We start from the raw sequence: 19,457 nt of genomic DNA on the forward strand, positions 1-19,457 counted from the left end.
GTGATGCCCGGACAGACAGACAAAAATTAAATAAAAATCTGTTTTGGACTCAGTATATCGATTATAAAGATCAAAGTTTTCTAAATATATTAATTGTATAGAAATCTTCCAGTTTTATTATAAGTCGGTATATATAAGTTTTTCTGATCGCAGAAAATCTAAGGCAAAAAAAAAATCGTTCAGCTAGTTATACAATGTTGCACAAACATTTTACGCTATCACAAACATAACACGTAGTAAACAACACTTGTTATGAAAATGAGGACGAGTTTATCACATTACTAAAAAAAAAAAGTAATATCACTCCATCCAGCACGTTGTAAAGCTCTCGTCTTCCATACAAGTTCGTTGAGCCTTAGCACTGTTTCATCCGAACGCGTTAAATAAAAAAAACCGTCAAGTGCTAATCGACGCGCGTTCGGAGAGGGTTCTGTATCATTACAAAATTTCATTGCAATCGGTATCGAATTTAACTTGAGTATTATTCTTGTACTATCAACAAAATAGCTTTCATTACTTTATTTCTTCGTGGTTTTCAGTCGTTAGATAACCTAACTATATCATGACGTAATAATATTTATCGTCAAGGATTATTTGGTGAATGAAATACCGGCCCTGAGTTTGTGGCATAAATTAATAATAATAAGTTATTCACTATACTATTATACTTCAAATATAAAAAAAATATTATAAACCAAGCTCAGTTATCCCTAGTTGGGGAAGTATTATTTTTCTTAATTCATTGTTACAATTTTGTATTAATTGTGTATGTATTACATATATCAAATTATCTGTCTAAATAACAAGTACCAATCTATATTAACTATCTGGGTTATGGCGCGGGCGACGTAACGAATTTCTAAACTCGTAAGTGCGCTTTTGGCTTGATAAGGTTTGGGACCCCTGAGCTACGGAACCCTAATAAGTTACACATCTACTCTGCGGTACAACAGCAAGTGCAAGATGCGCCTAACACATTACACTATATAAAAAAGTAATAATAACACTAAGTAGTAGAGTCCACGTTGTAAAGCTCTCTTCCCCATACAAGTTCGTTGCACCGTGGAACTTTTTTATTTGCACGTGTTAAATTATGCGCGTACATGAAAGCCGGATAATATGAGCCCGTGCCTCGTCATAATAGAATGAAGAGCACTCATTCGAATTTCGAATGAATTTGAAAGGGCGTGGCTTATAGTGGTGTTCGCGATTTTAGTATCGATAGTTTTAAGCGTCTTTCGAAAATTTCCACAGTATTTTTTTTTTTAATCTGCAATGCAAACAATCATTTCGTTTTTTTTTTGTGTAAAGTTTATTTTAGATTGTTAAGAAAATAATAAAAACACACTCACATAAAGGAAATCTTTTTAAATTGTTTATTTTTGTTATAAATAAATAAATATACTACGACAATACACACATCGCCGTCTAGCCCCAAAGTAAGCGTAGCTTCTGTTATGGGTACTAAGATGACTGATAAATATTTTTATGAATAATACTCATAAATACTTATAATATACAGATAAACATCCAGACACTAAAAACATTCATGTTCTTCACATAAACATTTTTCAGTTGTGGTAATCGAACCCACGGTCTTGGACTCGGAAAGCAGGGTTGATGCTCAATGCGCTAGTCAGCCGTCAAAAAAATATAATGAAAATAAAATGACGTCAGAATAGTTTTAGTAATTCAGTGTTACTTGTAATTTTACTATGTAAGACATACGCTAAAGAATAAGTAGTTACATCATGTTAAAAAGTAAAAATTTGTTCCCATGAAACTAAGGAAGGTGTCGGATGGACGTTTAAAGCTAAAATTACAAATTTTACTACTGCCCGTAAACATTTTATAGGTGTATTGAATTTTTATCACACATCCTATCTAAACCATAAACAAGCAATTTTTTTATGTCACACATTAGTTAGTCGTTAACTAACATGGTCCTAACAACGAGAATATGAGAAACTACTTAATTTAAATAATTGTTTCTAAATGGTGTTTTTACTTGTTAATTAATTAAAATGTTAACATTTTATTACTTGTGTCAGGTATTTTGTTTTTGATGTCTTTGTCTACTATTATCCACTGCAGCTGTCACTGTTCAGAATCTAAATATATATAAATTTTGTGACGATTGCGACATTCTATAATATTCAATGACAAGGTTATATTGACATGTGCTGATCTAACTTTAATTTTCTACTCTCAATTATTCTATTTTAACAAATGAAAATATTTATAAATTGTGAAAGTGATATTAATTATTAATGCATTTTAAATAGACTATAAAATGAAATAGTGAATATTAAATGAAATGAATGATAATAAAAGTTTTACTTGAATCGCGCGTAAAGGTTATACGCACACACTTTGTTTTTGCTTTTGGCACAGAGATTTTTTTTGTGTAAATTCGAACGCCCGTAACATCACTACAGGAACACACGTTCGATTTTCAGCCCATTGTTCTAAGTTTTATTAGCTCCATCAGCCTAGCCGGGTTTTTTTTATTTATTGTCTGTTCATAACGCGTTGAAGTAACATCCGTCATCCGTTTGCAGCGATAAAAATGATTTCGATACTATCTTTTTTCCACTACAAGGAGTAAGCTAGCTAGTTAGCCCTGGAATGCAATCTCACCTGGTGTTAGTGATGATGTAGTCTAAGATAGTAGGGCTAACCTGTTAGGGAGTATTCGGTTTCTACGTGAAATACGGGCGGCTTTCTCGGTATGGTGGTAACTAGCCACGACCGAAGCCTCCCACCAGACAAGATTAGAGAAATTTCAGAAATTATAAATTCCCAAATTTCCCCTGCTGCGAATGGAACTCGAGAACTCCAACTGAAAACCACAGCGCTCAACGCTGCCTTTTCCCTTGCGGTCTTCAAAAACTTACTTAATGTAAAATCTTGCTCATTTATCCCTAGTGACATAAGCTACTTTTTATCCCTCGCAAAGACGCAAAGCATATTAAGCTGACGGTCTAGGTGTACTGTGACCTTGTACCTTGTGAATATAACCGTTAAAGCGAGATCAGCTCAGTAATGAGTATATAATCTGACTAATATTATGAATACGGATGTGAGTTTCTTTGTAACGCTTTCACGTCTCAGCTTCTCTATCGAATATTATGAAATTTTGCACATATTAAAAAGTAGAATGTGTTTTGATAGTATTATGTTCTTGTAATATACAGGATACTTTCAGGATCGTTTTAAATGCGAAAGAAAGTATATTAAGTACTTTTTATTTATTTCACGCAGCAACTTTCGCATTCATAGAACTTAGTAGCGAAGTAGAGATTCGCGGAAATATCCTAATCTTCTGGTTGCGACCGGAAGATTGGGATATTTCCGTGAAAATAAAAAAAAAACTTGTTTACCTGGTGTACGACGTAATAAGCAAAAACATAACTTTGCTCAGAGAAAAATGAACGGTTCCTGAGCGATTTGAAAAAAAATTATGTCAAACAATGTTTCATATAACACATCCTTATGAACCGTTAGAATATAATTTTACGAAAGAAAGCTGTCATATAATCTCATTAATGTCTTACTAGCTGTTGCCGCTGGAAACAAGCGGCCCAGGACAGTAGATTTTGGAACTCCCTACAAAAGGCCCATGTCCAGCTTTAGACTTCAATCGGTTAAAGTGATGATGATGATGATGATGATAGCTGTGGCCCACTTTCTTCGTCCGCGTTCATTACAAATCCCATAGGAATTTCCTGGGATAAGAAGTAACTCTATTCCAAAAATAAAGTTGAATGCTGAGTTAGCGCGTGAAAGAAGGAACAACATCCATCCATTTATCCATCCATCCATCCATCCACCCATCCATCCACCCATCCATCCATCCATCCGGCCATCCATCCATCCATCCATCCATCAATCCATCCACCCACCCACCCACCCATCCATCCATCCATCCATCCATCCACCCAATCCACAAAATATTAAAGATACGAAACCATTTTCGTAGTTATAATATTAGTAAGGATATGTCTTATGATATTCAGATATGCCAGCTGGGTATAAATTACTTCGCCAATGTCGCGTGCTATATTATATAGTCTAGAATCTAGATGGAATGCACGGCATTCGCTTGCCTAGTCAATGCTAATGCCTAATGATTCTTGCCATAAAAGTACGCGAAGTAGTATATTATATAGTCTCATATAATTATTACCTCGTCACCCTCACCTAGTATAGCGATATACGAAATGGTTCATCCAATTGATAGACAAACCAACTTGGTATTTATGGTCGGCGACTTTGGTCGGTTGGGGGTTGGAAAAATACAGTCCGATGAGATAAAATGCTTCTTCTCGTGGGACTTATGTAAGTTAACAATAACTCACACGATCAGATGTATGGCCCAGAGCCAAGGATAAGTAATAGAAAAATATATAATTGACTTTCATTCAAGCTACTTTTATAAGGTCTATTTTTTACTGTTACTGCTTATATATGGTTAAGCATTTTTTTTTTTTCTAAATTGATAAAAATTAATCAAAGATTTGGCTACTGACTCCATCCGTCTACTAAAAGTATAGAATCTGGGATTCTGTTGGCCGCGGCTTCGTACGCGGTTTTTTGGTTTTACATAAATCCTGCGGGTACCATACATTTTTCCGGGATAAGAAGGAGCCTATGTGTTAATCTAGGATATAATCTATCTCCATTCTAAATTTCAGTCTAATTGCTTCAGTCGTTTTTGCGTAAAGGGAAACAAACATCCATCCGTCCATCCATCCATACAAACTTTCGCATTTATAATATTAGTAGGATTCAATTTGGAAAATTGGGTTTCCACATTTAATTCATAATTCAATGTAACAGGTGCTGTTGTAACAGGCGAACAAACTTGATTGCCATCCACAAATGTCCCAGACAAGTTAAGCTTTAGTTGACTGGTTGGAAATTCTAATAATTTAGTGGTTGACCCACCCTACTGACCCAGTGTTGGATCGGTGCCAACCAAGTTTGTTCGTCTGCTAACAGCGTTTAATGTGAATTACCAAAACCACACTATATTAAGATCGAGAGTCTTTGATCTTAAAAGCATGACTTAAAACTATGATTAAATATTTACTTTCCAATACGGGCCACTTCAAGAAAAGATTTGGGAACTGACCTGATTAAAAAATATCTATAATTTAGTTCGCTGGCTCATTGATTACATTGGGTTGTCTGTCTTGAACTGATAAGTGAGGTCTATAAAGCATACTTAGCCTTACCTCAGTGATATGAAACAGTACAAACGAGACAAACTGATGTGTACGTTTTAACTAAATAAAAACAAATTACAGTCCCTTAGAACGCAACTTAAGACTAACGCCTGAGGTCAATATAAAATATTATATTGATTATTTTTCCTAACCAAATATCGACCAATAGAATTGCACCATTCGACGTCACGTGGTACAACCTACATGGTATTATACTGATAATTTTTTGAAAATTTTCTCTGGTAGTTGCTATATATATTTTGCTATATTTATTCATTATGAAATTCTTATTTGTTAACTGTACATTTCGTCTCATGGTGCAATTCTATTGGCCGACATTTGGGACGGAAAAATAATCCCCCGAATACCACACGAGTTTCAAAATTATCTGGCATTTCCCTCAAGGTTCCCTGCAAACAAATAAAGTCGTCAAGTTTTTTGAATCCTTCATTTGTTTGCAACGAACCTATCGGGAAATACCCGATAATTTTGAAGCTCTTGTGGTATTATAAGTGAATATTCTACTACCAATTACTAATTTTAAATTTATTTGATAAAAATTATATAAAGTTAGTTTTGTGATTTCTGTTGTCGTCAATTCTTAGGTCTAATTTAAGGTTGTACGCCTCATCACTCATCAGCGTATGCCTCCCCCCAACGCCTGATGTAGTAATAACTATCTAATCTAAAATCTTCAGATGACAGATGGAATGTAGAATTTAGCCTTATCTACGGAGAAGGAAGGAAAAAAGATAGCACTACTAAATTCAAGGAAAAAGAGAAAAAAAAACTGTCACAACCATGTCTTCGTTTTGTACTTAATATTAAGTTAGGTGTTCTTTACGTCGTTTTGAACTTTTATATACAATTATTATTTATTCACTTTATTGCACAACCAAAAAAAAGGTTTACAAAAGGCGGACTTATTGCTTAAGCATTTTCTACCAGCCAAATTTCGCACGTGCGGGAAAAACGAGTGAGCGTGTGGCCAACATTTTTTTTAATTAATCTAATATAAAAAATATTGTTCAATCGCAACTAGCAGAAAAAAAAACTCCTTTGCTGTGGTTAGATAATCTATACTCATTCAACAATAATATTACGCAAAAACGTACTGCCGCAGTGTTCTGCGCAAGGTCGCCACTTCGATTCCCGCTGGAAACTTACGTCATTTAAGCGAAACTCTGTTATCTAAAAACTATGGAACATCTGTTTTTCATTAGACAGATAATAATATAAAATGACTCATCAGTATTATTAATAACAACCCATCACTACAGGGTAAGTCTCCGAATGAAGGGTTTAGCTTACGCAGGTTAATATTATTATATCTATATATTTGTACTATTTTTGTTTACGTATTCTTATGTAGTTATTTGAATGTAGGTTTAATAATAATTTTACACCACCTTGTTATCTTAATCCTAAGGTTGCCTGGTAGAAATCGCTTCTAAGCGATAAGGCCGCCTTTTGTATTCTACTCCAGCAGGGCTAGCATGGGCGGGGGACACTTCTCCACGGGGAAAGGATATAACGTTTATCCCCTCACGCATTTATATCCACCCCCCGAGCATGGGCACACGGGTGGACAATATATCCACGGTGGATATAATAGGGGAAAGACGAACCCCCGGGAAATGTCACAAATTAATTATTCTAATCTGTGCTCATGGTTTTGACAAATAAATTTTTCGTTTTCTGTTTTGTTTTAGTTGTCTAAGTTTTTTATTGTTTTTTTTATCTATAAATGTTCCTCGTCTGCGGCTGTTTGTTTATATTATTTATTCTGGATTTTTCAAAGTGGTTTAAAACCTACCTTTCGAGAAAATAAAATGAGTGCTAAAAAGTAAGTCTTCTATTATAAAATGTTTAAAAAAGTGACTACCTATTGATTTAGAAGCGTACCTAATGAATGAATGTTTTACAGTGAAAGTAAACAGAGACGTTAATCATCAAGATCCAATCCTGTTTACATATCAAATTATTGATCTTGTACTATTTTATTTAAAGTTGTGCTTGCCTTTTTCTATGGCCCATTAGTTGACAAATTTGTGTTTATTCAGATCAAGAAGTAATAAAATACAATTGCAAATGTTGGTAGATTTCATGCCAACCCACAACCACCTTGCCACTGGGGAATTCACAGGAACTCTTAGGAGCCAAAAGGGCAGACTCCCAGTGGCAAATCTTAGTCATTACTGAAGGAGCATGGGCCAGACGGGACGGTCAATCAGTGGAAACAGTTAAGTCAATTTTGCGGTAAAGTAAGCAAGTGCAAAAAATTTAAATTATTTATTAGTGTTGTTGGCATCAAACAAGTCTTGCATAATTTTTCCTTTATTTGCAGACGTGGCAGGACATTAAAAAAGCTGCAACAGCACGGGGACGCAGCACCACAGGCAACATATACATAGTATACATGTTGCTGCAAAGTCAACCAAGTGAAGAATTTATTTATTTTCCAGAGTAGGTATAGATGGAAGAATGCAGGATGCTCATTTATCACACAAAAATAAATTAAAAAGGATGAAAAGGTTAATTTAGAAATTTTATTAATTAAAATATGTATTTATAAATCTTTCACTTTTTTGTCGAGCAACTGTTAACAATCTTGTTTGATCGATATTTGATGTCTGATGTTGTTCTTCGCTCGTATTTACAAAATTTACTGTCATTTGCTCCATTAGAGTTCTGAAATATACAAATTATATTATGCTCAATACTGTTGACCCAAATTAGTAGGGCAAATTGTATGTGAAAATGCTGTGAAATTGTATGATTTATAAGGAACCATTATTATAAGATATAATTTTATAATATTACCAAACATTAATGTGCCCAATAATAATAAGTTATGGGAACTTAAATATTATTTAAAGTATATATTTACAATACACGCCTATAATGATGCATAATATTATAAAGTGTTATGCAGGCATATATAAGTGGAGATGCTTTTTCGGGACTGTAATGAAGCACCCAGTCAATCCCCAAGCTGCGAAATGTGTCTTTGAGGTACCTATTGGCCCTTTCCACACAGTTTCTTACTTGGCAGTGCCAGTTTGTGTACTTCTCTGCAGAACTATTTGGTGCAGCTTCTAGATCCGGAGTCATCATCCAAGGCTCTAGAGCATAGCCTGAGTCCCCAATAAAATTCTACTTTGTTATTTAAACATGTAAATTAATTCCTACTTGTTTTGCTTTTTCAGATTTTCTCCAAGATTTTAATAAAATGTTGAATAGAAATATATGCACAATCCTACATTGTAATTTGGACGTGATGATTAACCCATGCCCATGTTAAATAATTTATCAGACATTTTTTTTGTATTTTCTTATATTTCATTACTAAATACAGTATCTACTGCCAAGTTTTTGTACTAATTCCTCAAATAAACAATTTTATTATAATGAGACATTGTTTTTTGTATATTCATATGAATAATTTACCAGACTAGTCGTATACAACATATGCAGCAGAATCCTAGGCATGTAATTTCTAGGTAATTATGAGGAGTATAATATAATGATATAGGTAGGTGTGTAACTTTTTTTGATTTGCATTGTTTCCCTTTTATACTAGTAAATGGCAACAATAAGTAAAGTTTTGAAAGTTTGCACATTTTATTTAAAACATACATAAGATGTAGTACTGTCCGATTCTACTTTCATACAGCTGTATCTTTTCATATTTTACTTTAGAGTTAATAAATATGAATTGGTCATGGACACACACCACAATCTTAAACTTACTTGATTGTTTAAGTTTTTGATAAATTCTAGATCTAAATAATTTGTCTTTACCAGTTGAACATCTATCGTGGATCTCCAGAGTCTGTTCCCGGGAATAATATCTACTTTGGCATTAGTCTAAAATGAAATGAAAAATAATTAAAGTACCTAGCATTGAATATCTTTGCTATGTACTTATACTGAAGTACTAAGTACTGACTAATAATTTTATTATTAAAGTAAGTATATCTATATTTGATGAGGGGATGTCTGCCATTGCCAGACGGGTGATCAGTCCTATGTAAGGACCATTCCACCCTATTCCCCATGTTTGAGACACAGGTTTTACTGGTGTCCCGGCAGGGTCCCCCCTGAAACCTACCAGTCTCTGTGGTGAACCTAACAATATCCCCTAAGGTGAGGTTTGCTAGGTCTTCTTCACTTATTCTATCCTTACCTTGTAGTTCCCATCTTACCAACACGTACAAGGGGCACTCGGCTATAAAGTGAAAACTAGTTATCACATCACTGCACTTTGAACAGGATGGGATTTATATTTACTAATGAGAATTATTAGGAAGTAAGTACCTATATATACTCACATACTGACAATAGCTCCAGTAATTTGGGTCAGTTATTTGCTGACTGTTGTTTGAGCAACAGCCATGGTCTTGACCTGTCCCCGCTGATAACTACCGTCCGCTAATAGCCTTAAAGATGTGAGAACCTAGACAAAAAGTGATTAGCCATGCTTTTTTTTAAACCTACGTTCATATATAGATGATGTCTTTGCACAAGGTGATTTTAGGTACTTAATAACAACTTACTTTTATGTGCACTGGTAGTCCATCGACAGCATTTAGTGGTTAGTGCCTCTTTAAGGTCCTCGCACGAGTACAGCACACAATTTTTACCCATCCGAAACAAGTGTTGGAACTCTGCATCGGGAAATTCGAACGGATTACTGGCGTCACGTATAGATCGCCGGTGTAATTTTCGTTCAGATTTCTCCATTTCACTTGAATAATAAGAGCCCCAGAAAGCACGAGACATGTTTTTTTCGACTTTAATTCGTTAACAGAATTTTAAACCCACGTCTAAGGACGGGGATAAAATTGTCTCTTTCAAATGTCAAAAAAGGATAGTCTTTCCCCTTTCATTTCTTCCCATGCTATGGGCGGGGGATATATATCCACGAGAAATGTCAAACGGGGATAAATTTATCCTCTCCCCTGTTGCCGTGCTCTGGCAAGGGGAAAAGATAATTATATCCCTTGATAGAGGATATAATCGGGGGATATAATTTATATCTCCTGCCCGTGCTAGCCCTGCAGTCTTTGTGTTTTTCTCTATTCGTCCTTTAAATTCCTATCTGTGTTGTGGTGTACAAATAAAGAATTTAAATATATTTATAAAGTGCGCATTGGTGTACTTCACATGTCTTTGAGAACATTCTGGAGAACTCTTAGGCATGCATGCATGTTGACGGCCGATTGGCGCAGTGGGCAGCGACCCTGCTTCCTGAGTCCAAGGCCGTGGGTTCGATTCCCACAACTGGACAATATTTGTGTGATGAATTTTTTTCAGTGTCTGGGTGTTAATCTATATATTATAAGTATTTATGTATATTATTCATAAAAAATATTCATCAGTTATCTTAGTACCCATAACACAAGCTATGCTTACTTTTGGACTAGATGGCGATGTGTGTATCGTCGTAGTATATTTATTTATTTTATTATTTAATGTAAAGGTAAGCCTAAAATTACCTTCGTTGTCGTTATTCATACCATGTAACTGTAAAGCTATAACACGAAATAAGCTTTAAAACAGCCGAACTCCACTTTCCCTAATTCCCCGTCTATTAAAAGTTGAAACCCCTTTGCGGCTACCCCAGACCCCTTGCATAGCCGAGCACCTTAAATTTTTCATAAACGTCCGGGCTTCCGAAGTGAATTTGTGTATGCCACGTACCCCGTACCTATTTAACTAGGGTTTACCTAATCTTTGGGCGTTCCTGGATTTTCCCTGGGAAAAATAGTTTGTTAATGTTTCGTTTATACAGGATTTGATTATAATTTTAAACGCATAACTGGACGAACTATAGTTTGAGGGATTTGAAAAATGATTCGGTTCATGGGATTACATCCTTACTAATATTATAAAAGCGAAAGTGTCTTTGTTTGTTTTTTCGTCCTTTTCGCATTAACTAAGCCACCAAGAATTTGATTTTTGGCATTGTTAGTTGAAAGGACGTAGAGTAAATATATACAGCCGATTGGCGAATTTTGCAGCGACTCTGCTTTCTGAGCCCAAGGCCGTGGGTTCGATTCCCACTACTGGAAAATGTTGGATGAGCATGAATGTTTTTCAGTGTCTGTGTGTTTATATGTATATTCAATAATCAGTCGTCTTAGTACCCATAACACAAGCTACGCTTACTTATGGGCTAGGTGGCGATGTGTGTATTGTCGTAGTATATTTATTTATTATTTATTTACTTATACTACATTTAATATAACTTAAAATGTTCATATGCATAATAATACATATAGATGGAAATAATAATTACAAACTAAAATTAATATTTATAATAAATATAAGCCGTCTAACTGTTCACTTATGGGCATGGTACCCAAAATGCTGGCGCTATTTCCCCTTTGTACAGCTTGACTTAGCCGTTGGGCTAAATAAGCGCCAGCTCTTGGGTCACCAGACGTAAGGACCAATTTTTGTGACACTATGTTAATAAAATTTTTCGTGTCCGAAGACCATTAAAGACATTTAATTACATAATGTTAAATTCTATATATGTATTCTGTTTTTTTTTCTAATTTTTATGCACATATGGGAAGACACTGACTGACCAATGAGTGGCAATATCTTAGATTGGGGATCCAGGGTAAATTAAGAAAAAAAAAAGTACTTTTTATAGTATTTTCTTTATTATTATATATATGTAGAAAAGTACTTTTTATAGTATTATAATTTATGGAAAAACATTAAATTAGGCCGCCAAATTGTATATGTTGCTTTAGTGGTGTGCCATATAAGTTCATTCATTGATTCATTCTTTCTTTCTCAAAAATTCATTTATTTCAAGTAGGCGTCATATAATACTTTTGAAACGTCAAGTCTGTCTGTGTGTAGTCACTCCACAACCAGTTTGGAAGGCAGATTCTACCGAGAAGATGCCGACAAGAAACCCAGCAGTTGCTCTTTTCCAGTATCAACAATTTACGTTTTAAATTTTAAAATTCATTTTTCTATCTTGTGAGAGATGAAAGCCGAGCTGGATGCTTCCAAGCAACCTTGTCATTAAGAATATTCTATCATTCATTCTTCCATTCAACTAACTTCCCAGGTGTGGTAGGTATACCTACATGGGCAGCTATACATGTCATTGTTCGCGGTTGGCCACCAGTAGAAAATTACATGTCTTAGCGGCTAATGTAGACAACACAAAAAGTGCACTATTCTGTATTCATAGTTAGTGTCTTCATCGTCCTGGTACTGTTTTACAAATAACCTCACGAGTGAAGTCGTGGGTAAATAAAAGCTAGTTAAATAAATACTAAGAGACCTTGGCCTGGTAAGAACTGCAGTAAATTCTATTTTAGAACGAAATAAAGCTAACAGGTTCCTATCAAATTTGGCGAGGCACGATCAGTGAAGGTGAGCGTTCATGTACGTCAAAGGCTCCTAATATCTATATCCAAGTCATAACTCGCAAGTCCCGGGAGCTTTCTCTCTGTCAGACTGAACTCCCTTGGCTCAACAGTGAGTTCTGCGGTTTCAAGTGGGAGGTCCCGGGATTGATTCCCGGCACGGACAATTTATGAATTTTCTCTGGTCTGGTCTGGTTGGAGGCTTTGGCTGTGGCTATGTAACATCATACTTTGATTGCGAGTGTATTTTTTTATAGATTCTAAGGGTACGGGGCACTGACTATAATAACTTATTTTATATTTTGAAATATTCATCGTTAACTCTATATAGGTATGACTTAGTACTTATTCTTATTTTAGTGCACAAGTCCTTAATATGACTTTAGTTTTAAACCTGTAAAGACGCACTCACCTCAACCCGGTAGTTAAAATAATTACAATAGCAGACAAATTATATGCATTGGCATTTGAAATGGGTAGGCGATCGGAAATACGTTATTTCCGCCTTGCCATAATAGTGAGGTAGCTTAACAAACAGAGCTCAGCGGCCATGAGTTTAAAATTTAAATTCAAAATTATATCGTTTTAATAATGACAGAGGGCGTTACTTTGAGGAAATGCATGGGCATAGCAGGAATAAAGTAACGTAGATCAACAACTCAAATTTGGGTTTAATGAGTCTAGGCCCTATCATCGCTTCCGATATCATATTGTTAGCTGCTACTAGTTAGACGGAGAGTGTCTTGCGTAGTTTTATGAAGTGTTTTTTACAAATCCCATAGGAGAAGTAATCTGTGTTACGCTCTGTCCTTCCAACTATCTCTATGCCAAAAACCAAGTAGATTGGTTGTTTAGTTAGGGCATAAAGAAAGGACAAACAAATAAACAAACACTTTAGCATTTATTATATAAGTAAGGAAGTAAGGATAACAATCCCATACTGTCCATAACCAACGTTATATTAACCTCTTAGTTCCTTTAGTCACCTCGTAAGATGATCATCATCGTAGCTCTGACTGTACCAAAATCATTCTTATTCTATAGACCTTTAAGTTTCATTTTCCTCGTTTGTTGTATTAAAAATGCATTTCCCTCTTAATTCTCAATTGCCGGAAGCTTGGGAGAGGAGCAATTCAGAAAAGCTTTGTCTTCGTTATGGCAATTTGAACTTTATTCTGAGTAGAGGTGATTTAAAAATGGAAAACATCACGAAATAATTAATCTATAAAGTATGAATTCAAAACCAAGCGTACAATGTTGTAGACGCCTGTGCAAACTGCATTTTTTTGGGGTATCAATGTATCTATGCGAGGAACTTGTGAGGGGTCTGTACATTGTTCCTAAAAGAAACATTATATGCACTCTTATTAAAGGAGTCTCGTGATTATTATTTTATACTATATGTAAAGAATTAAATAAAAATACCAAGAAGCTCTCGGCGTTGTCGTTCCTATCATTAAAAAAATGAAAGTTCTTTTGACTTTTCAAAATTCAGTAATAATCTATAATAAAAGAAAGTTGTGTTAGTTACACCATTTATAACTTAAGAACGGCTGGACCAATTTTTATGATATTTGATTTTTTGGATTCCTCTTAGACCGGAATAGGATACTAAGTATTAAAATATAACATTCATAAAAAAAAAATATATGCGCGGTACGAAGTTCGCCGGGACAAGTAGTTTATTATAAATTGGAGATTGGAAAATTGAAATAATATCAAACAAAGTAGCAAAATTTTGCCTTTAAATAAATTAATTAATTGAGAATATTATTGATGATACAGAATAATTATGTACTCCGTGATTCTAGTATTCATTATTAGCTACAAAAAGGTCCGCTTTAGCAACTTTTGTGTTCTAATAATTTCATTAGATCGCCGGTAGAAACGAAATTGGTTACGTTAGTATCGCAATATCTTATTCAAATAAATATTTTTATGATTGAGGGTATTTTTATAAGAGTCAAATACTTCTTAAATTCGTTCAATCGGACATTTAGAATTTATTGCGAGTTAAAAAAAATAACGGACTACAACTAAACAAAACTTAATTACTTACTAAACAAAAAAAAACAAACGCAGACGAAGTCGCGGGCAACAGCTTGTATTATATATAGCACTGCGAAGAACGTAACGAGTACTAATATGTCTCCGAATATCTTAATCAGAAGTTCAAGATGAATATATTGCTATAATAACCTCCTTTTAGAAGTCAGTTGAAAGTTCCTAAACGGAGTATAAAAAACTGATCTCAGCATTAGTCGTACGCTTTCGAGAGAGGAAAATATGTGACATCCGCAAAATGACTAGCACTTAACAAGTTTTTATGTCGCGACCCTGTTTCACCCCTATGAAAGGGATGAAAAGCTATTGAGACACTGGGCTTAGCCTTTCAGAGGCCTCACAAGACCTAGATTACGTTTTATTATGACGGGGAAAGGGTTCATGTTTTAGTGTATGAATCCACGTTTATGTTACATACGGTAACGGTAACTAATATATACTCGGAATGATACGATGAAAGAAAATTTTGGCAGTGAAAAGAGAAAAAATGTATTCCGACCTTGGTATGAAAAGTATTATCATCGGAAAGGTCTTCATGTAACTTTGATATCCCAATGGGTAGGACTTCGACTAAACTTTCGGGGGGCCGATTTCGAATTCCAGCACGCGCCTCTTATGTGCCTCAGTTATGTGCGTAATATAACTTGCTTCAATGGTGAAGAAAAACATTATGGGAAAACCTTCATGCCTGAGATTTCTCCATAATGTTCTCCAGGTGTGTGGATTCCACCAATCAGCCTGGGTTCGATTCACGGGTCGGTTAAAGAATAATTGGGCTTTCTGTAAAAAAATATCAGAACAAGTCCGGATTTATTTTGGTTATTGTAAGTTGAGAACCTTTTAGAAGCACCTTCCCGCTATGGAGAGCCAGTGAAGCCGTCGGTCCCAGTTATATCACTAACACGTGATAATAATCGCTGAATTACGCCAATTTAAGTAGGCCTAGATTAACAGCAATTTTGAAACGTCACGTCAGTCTGTTTGAGTGGAGAGCCGGCAAGAAACTCAACAGATTGTTCTTTTTCAACATCATTTTATAGTTAAGTAATCTTTACAATTATTCTATCTTGTGAGAGATGAGAGCGGAGTGGTGTGTTTCCAAGCAGCATTAGAGTGTCGGGGTGGGTTTATGATTTAAAACCTCTCTTCTATGAGAAGGGAGGCTTTGTGACCAGCCGTTGAACATTTATATGCTAATGCTACTGATACTGGAAATAGAACTAACAAAAGTTTTCATTTGTTTCAGAACACCAGGCAGGCTCATCATGTAACCTCATCAAATAACTTAAACAAAAACAAACTATTCGTAATAGAATGACTGGAATCTCCTTCGAACCTCACGTATGTGATAAAAAACTACATAGACCTATTTTAATATAAAAGAAATCTTTTGCAAAAACCCGCGTTCCTCTAGAATTAGTGTCAATTAGAACCAAAGTGCCGCCCCTTCAAAAAGGGTGGTGATTTGAAATTATTTTTTCTAATAACCAAAGTTAGTTTAAGATGTCGAATATGCCAATTTATAGTCAAGTTGTGCCCAAGTCTCAGTATAGGGCGAAGAATTCCAAAGGCCAAAGCTCCAGAGAGACCCGAGCGCCAAACACGAATCGCGAATTCGACCCCCTGAATTACAACCACGGGGGTAACATACAACTTTTGAATGCGCCTTTGGAAAGTAGGATGGAGAAGTTAGAAAAACGGGAGTCCAGAAGAAAGGAAGAAACCAGAGCTAGAAAAGCGCTTATTAGAAGTGATAATGCCAACGAAGGGAAGGTGGAGGCTTATTTGAGGCAGAACCAGGTCAGCATCAGGCAACAGCAGCATCGACATTCTGCGGTTAGGCAAGCCGAGCATCGGGTTAATTTAAGGTGAGTGTATACCGAATCTAACTGTATCTGCATTACGACGGCCGATTGGCGCAGTGAACATCGACCCTGCTCTCTCAGTCAAGGCTGTGGTTGTCCCTTAAGACCAAAGATTTCGAACAGTTAATTTTAGCGAATGTCCTTTGATTTATTTCCTTGTTTATATTCCATCCAATTGTCACGGCAGATCAAAATTAGGTATGCCAAACTGTAGCTCAATTCAAATATAAATGTTAAATAATTCAAATATATCAAATATTTGAATTGAGCAACATTTGATCTGCCATGAGAATTAGATGGAGTATAAACAAGAAAAAAATCAAGGGACATTCGCTAAAATCAACGTGGAACCAACTACTGGCTGGGTGTGATTGATCTCGGTTACCCACCAACTAGGTCAGCGGTCATGGTCTGATAATAGAGACCTTTAAATTGGTGTTGAAACTTTTGAAACCAAATTATCTCATCAATAATCTCAATCCCGTATTTCTTATTCCGGACAAGTACTCTTGAATTGAAGCCAATTAAGCTAACTGCTTTCGTTGCAATTACGTGACGTGAATATAAAGGGACAAACGCCGAATTACAACTGAATGGTTTCATTAGAACAATGGCATTAAGGAAAAAATGTGTTCAATTAAGAGTATGAGTTGCATACAAGCGAAGATATCATTCACATTTTTGATAATGATTCTCTAGTTTCAAGGAAAAAAAGTTATGCCGAAATGATTCATTATTTATGACGAACGACTATAAAACCGATTTGTAAGAAAAAAAAAAGTAATGATATATGACATTATTTGTTTGTTATAACCGTGGCTGGTTACTACTTTACAGGGAAGACCTAACTTCCAGTTGAATAATAAAAAAATGTTTACAGATCACTCCCTTTGAACGAGGTGACCTCTCGTGGCCACGATCGAACGCCGACTGACAGGCATCGCGGATTCCCAGGCGACAGGGATGCGTCTAGAGATTATCGGCGCGAAAGGGACCGAGATAGAGAAAGAGATAGAGAGAGAGATAGGGAAAGAGACTTCGATTTCGATGGTACGTATCTGATCTTCTTTATATTTTTGTAACTTTTTCCCTTCTTCGGGCACTTTTAGGCATCCCTATAGCCAAGTATGATTTGCGAACTGTAAGGATTAGGGTGACGGTTGTGATTAATTACCTCAAACGTATGTGGAAAGATACTACGTTCAACTTTCCCGTACTACATGAAGGATGATGGAGATTTCATGGATATGAGTGACAAACCTATAAGTCACTTATTAAATAAATAAACTAAGTATATACGTTCCAAATTTCAGTCAGATCAGTTCACTAATCCAAACGTGCAATCCATTTTTCTAACAATCTTTTCATTACTTTTTAGTGTAAAATATGTTTTAAAAATATAAAAGAAACGAATAAACTAAATAAAAATGGATATTCTTTATGTAAGTGTGTTTTAAGTATTTTCGAAACAATTTAAAAATAATCTTTATAATAAGAAGCAACAAAAAGATTTTTACCACTATAAGACAGGTAAGAAAGAGAATTAAACATACTTTAATATAAGTTATAGTGAACTTAGTAATTGTCGCTATAAGTTGACTCGTAACAATTTGACTTTGATAATCGTTACAGGTTCACCACTCAGTCCGATGGCTCCGAGGGGGGACAAGGAACGACCAGTACGCAAATCAACCTCCGCACAGCGAGTGTCAGAAATGATCTCCGCGGACAAAAGGCGCTTCTTCTGCAGGGAGTGGGTGTTCCAGAAAATCGCGCATTGCTTAGAACAGCGGGCTGTCAGTAAAACGGCTGGTGCTTTGATTTTAGGTAATGTTGTGTTCTGAATTGAATAATAATGACAGATTAATGAGTGTAAGTAATATTGGATAGAAGCAGGCGTTACTTTGCGGAAATCCATAATATATTATGAAAATTAAGCTTAGTTTGCTATACTCCTCTGTCAGCAGGAGAATCTGTATGGTGTAATTTATAATTAATTCAATCCGTATACTCCACACCAAACATATCCTCGGCAATGTACCCTCTATGCACGTTTCGCTCCGAAACTGGAGCAATGACTTTACAATGAATAACTGTTTAGACACGTGTCTTAACAATTATTCCGTAAGATAAATCATTGTAAAGTCAACATCTCCTGAGGATGCTCCGGTTTCGGAGCGAAACTGTGGAAACATTATGTGGATAATAGGATCTAGTGGTTATCTAAACCTTATTTTTATGCCATTCAAGGAAAATCTGGTCTTATGAACCCGTTGCTTCTGACGCTCTAAAAGTCTTGAGTTATTATCAGAAAACAAGGGTGAGTCTTAGCCTCTGGATGATCACGTGCCAGTAATATTTAAGAAAGTTTAAAACCTTACGGGGAGATCTTTAATTTGTTGCAGACCTTTGAGTTAGTTACAGTGGGTAGAAAATCATGGCAGTCAAGTCACTGAGGTAAGTTTTCGTCGTTGGTTTAAAAAAAAAAAAAATTTGTCTTTTTGCAGGTGATGCGGGGAGTGGTAAAACGGCGTTATGTCAAGAACTAAGTCAGCCAGGAAGCGGCCCGCAAGCTAGACAACAGCGTGCGTTAAACAGACGACTGCTAGCTAGGCATTTTCTTCAGGTTCGCTTTTTGTTACTGTTTCTTTCCTAAATAAGATGATATGTTATACGGTGATAGCCCAGTGGGTAAGACTTCGACTTCGTTTTCGCGGGGCCGAGTTCGACTTGCAGCACGCATCTCTAAGTTTTAGAGGTTAAGTTATGTGCGTTTTAAGCAATTGAAGTATTACTTGCTTCAACGGTGAAGGAGATCACCAATCCGCACTGGGCCAGCGTGGTGGACTACAGCCGTAACCCTTTCTCAATGAGGGAGAAGACCCGTGCCCTGTAGT

General features: G+C 35.8%; 1 protein-coding gene across 2 annotated transcripts in view; it reads left to right on the top strand.

Annotated features, from left to right (window-relative positions):
* Window positions 1-19,457, top strand: part of LOC120628004 (ankyrin repeat domain-containing protein 50) — an 80,612-nt gene that overhangs the window by 23,729 nt on the left and 37,426 nt on the right. For both annotated transcript variants that reach the window (XM_039896170.1, XM_039896171.1), the window contains exons 2-5: window positions 15,942-16,563; window positions 17,441-17,610; window positions 18,193-18,387; window positions 19,068-19,186. In XM_039896170.1, coding sequence (XP_039752104.1) covers window positions 16,199-16,563; window positions 17,441-17,610; window positions 18,193-18,387; window positions 19,068-19,186 — 849 coding nt within the window. In that variant the 5' untranslated portion in view covers window positions 15,942-16,198. The remainder of the gene's footprint in view (window positions 1-15,941; window positions 16,564-17,440; window positions 17,611-18,192; window positions 18,388-19,067; window positions 19,187-19,457) is intronic.

The sequence above is a fragment of the Pararge aegeria genome, chromosome 12 (genome assembly GCF_905163445.1).
Source record: "Pararge aegeria chromosome 12, ilParAegt1.1, whole genome shotgun sequence".
NCBI classification, from domain to species: domain Eukaryota; kingdom Metazoa; phylum Arthropoda; class Insecta; order Lepidoptera; family Nymphalidae; genus Pararge; species Pararge aegeria.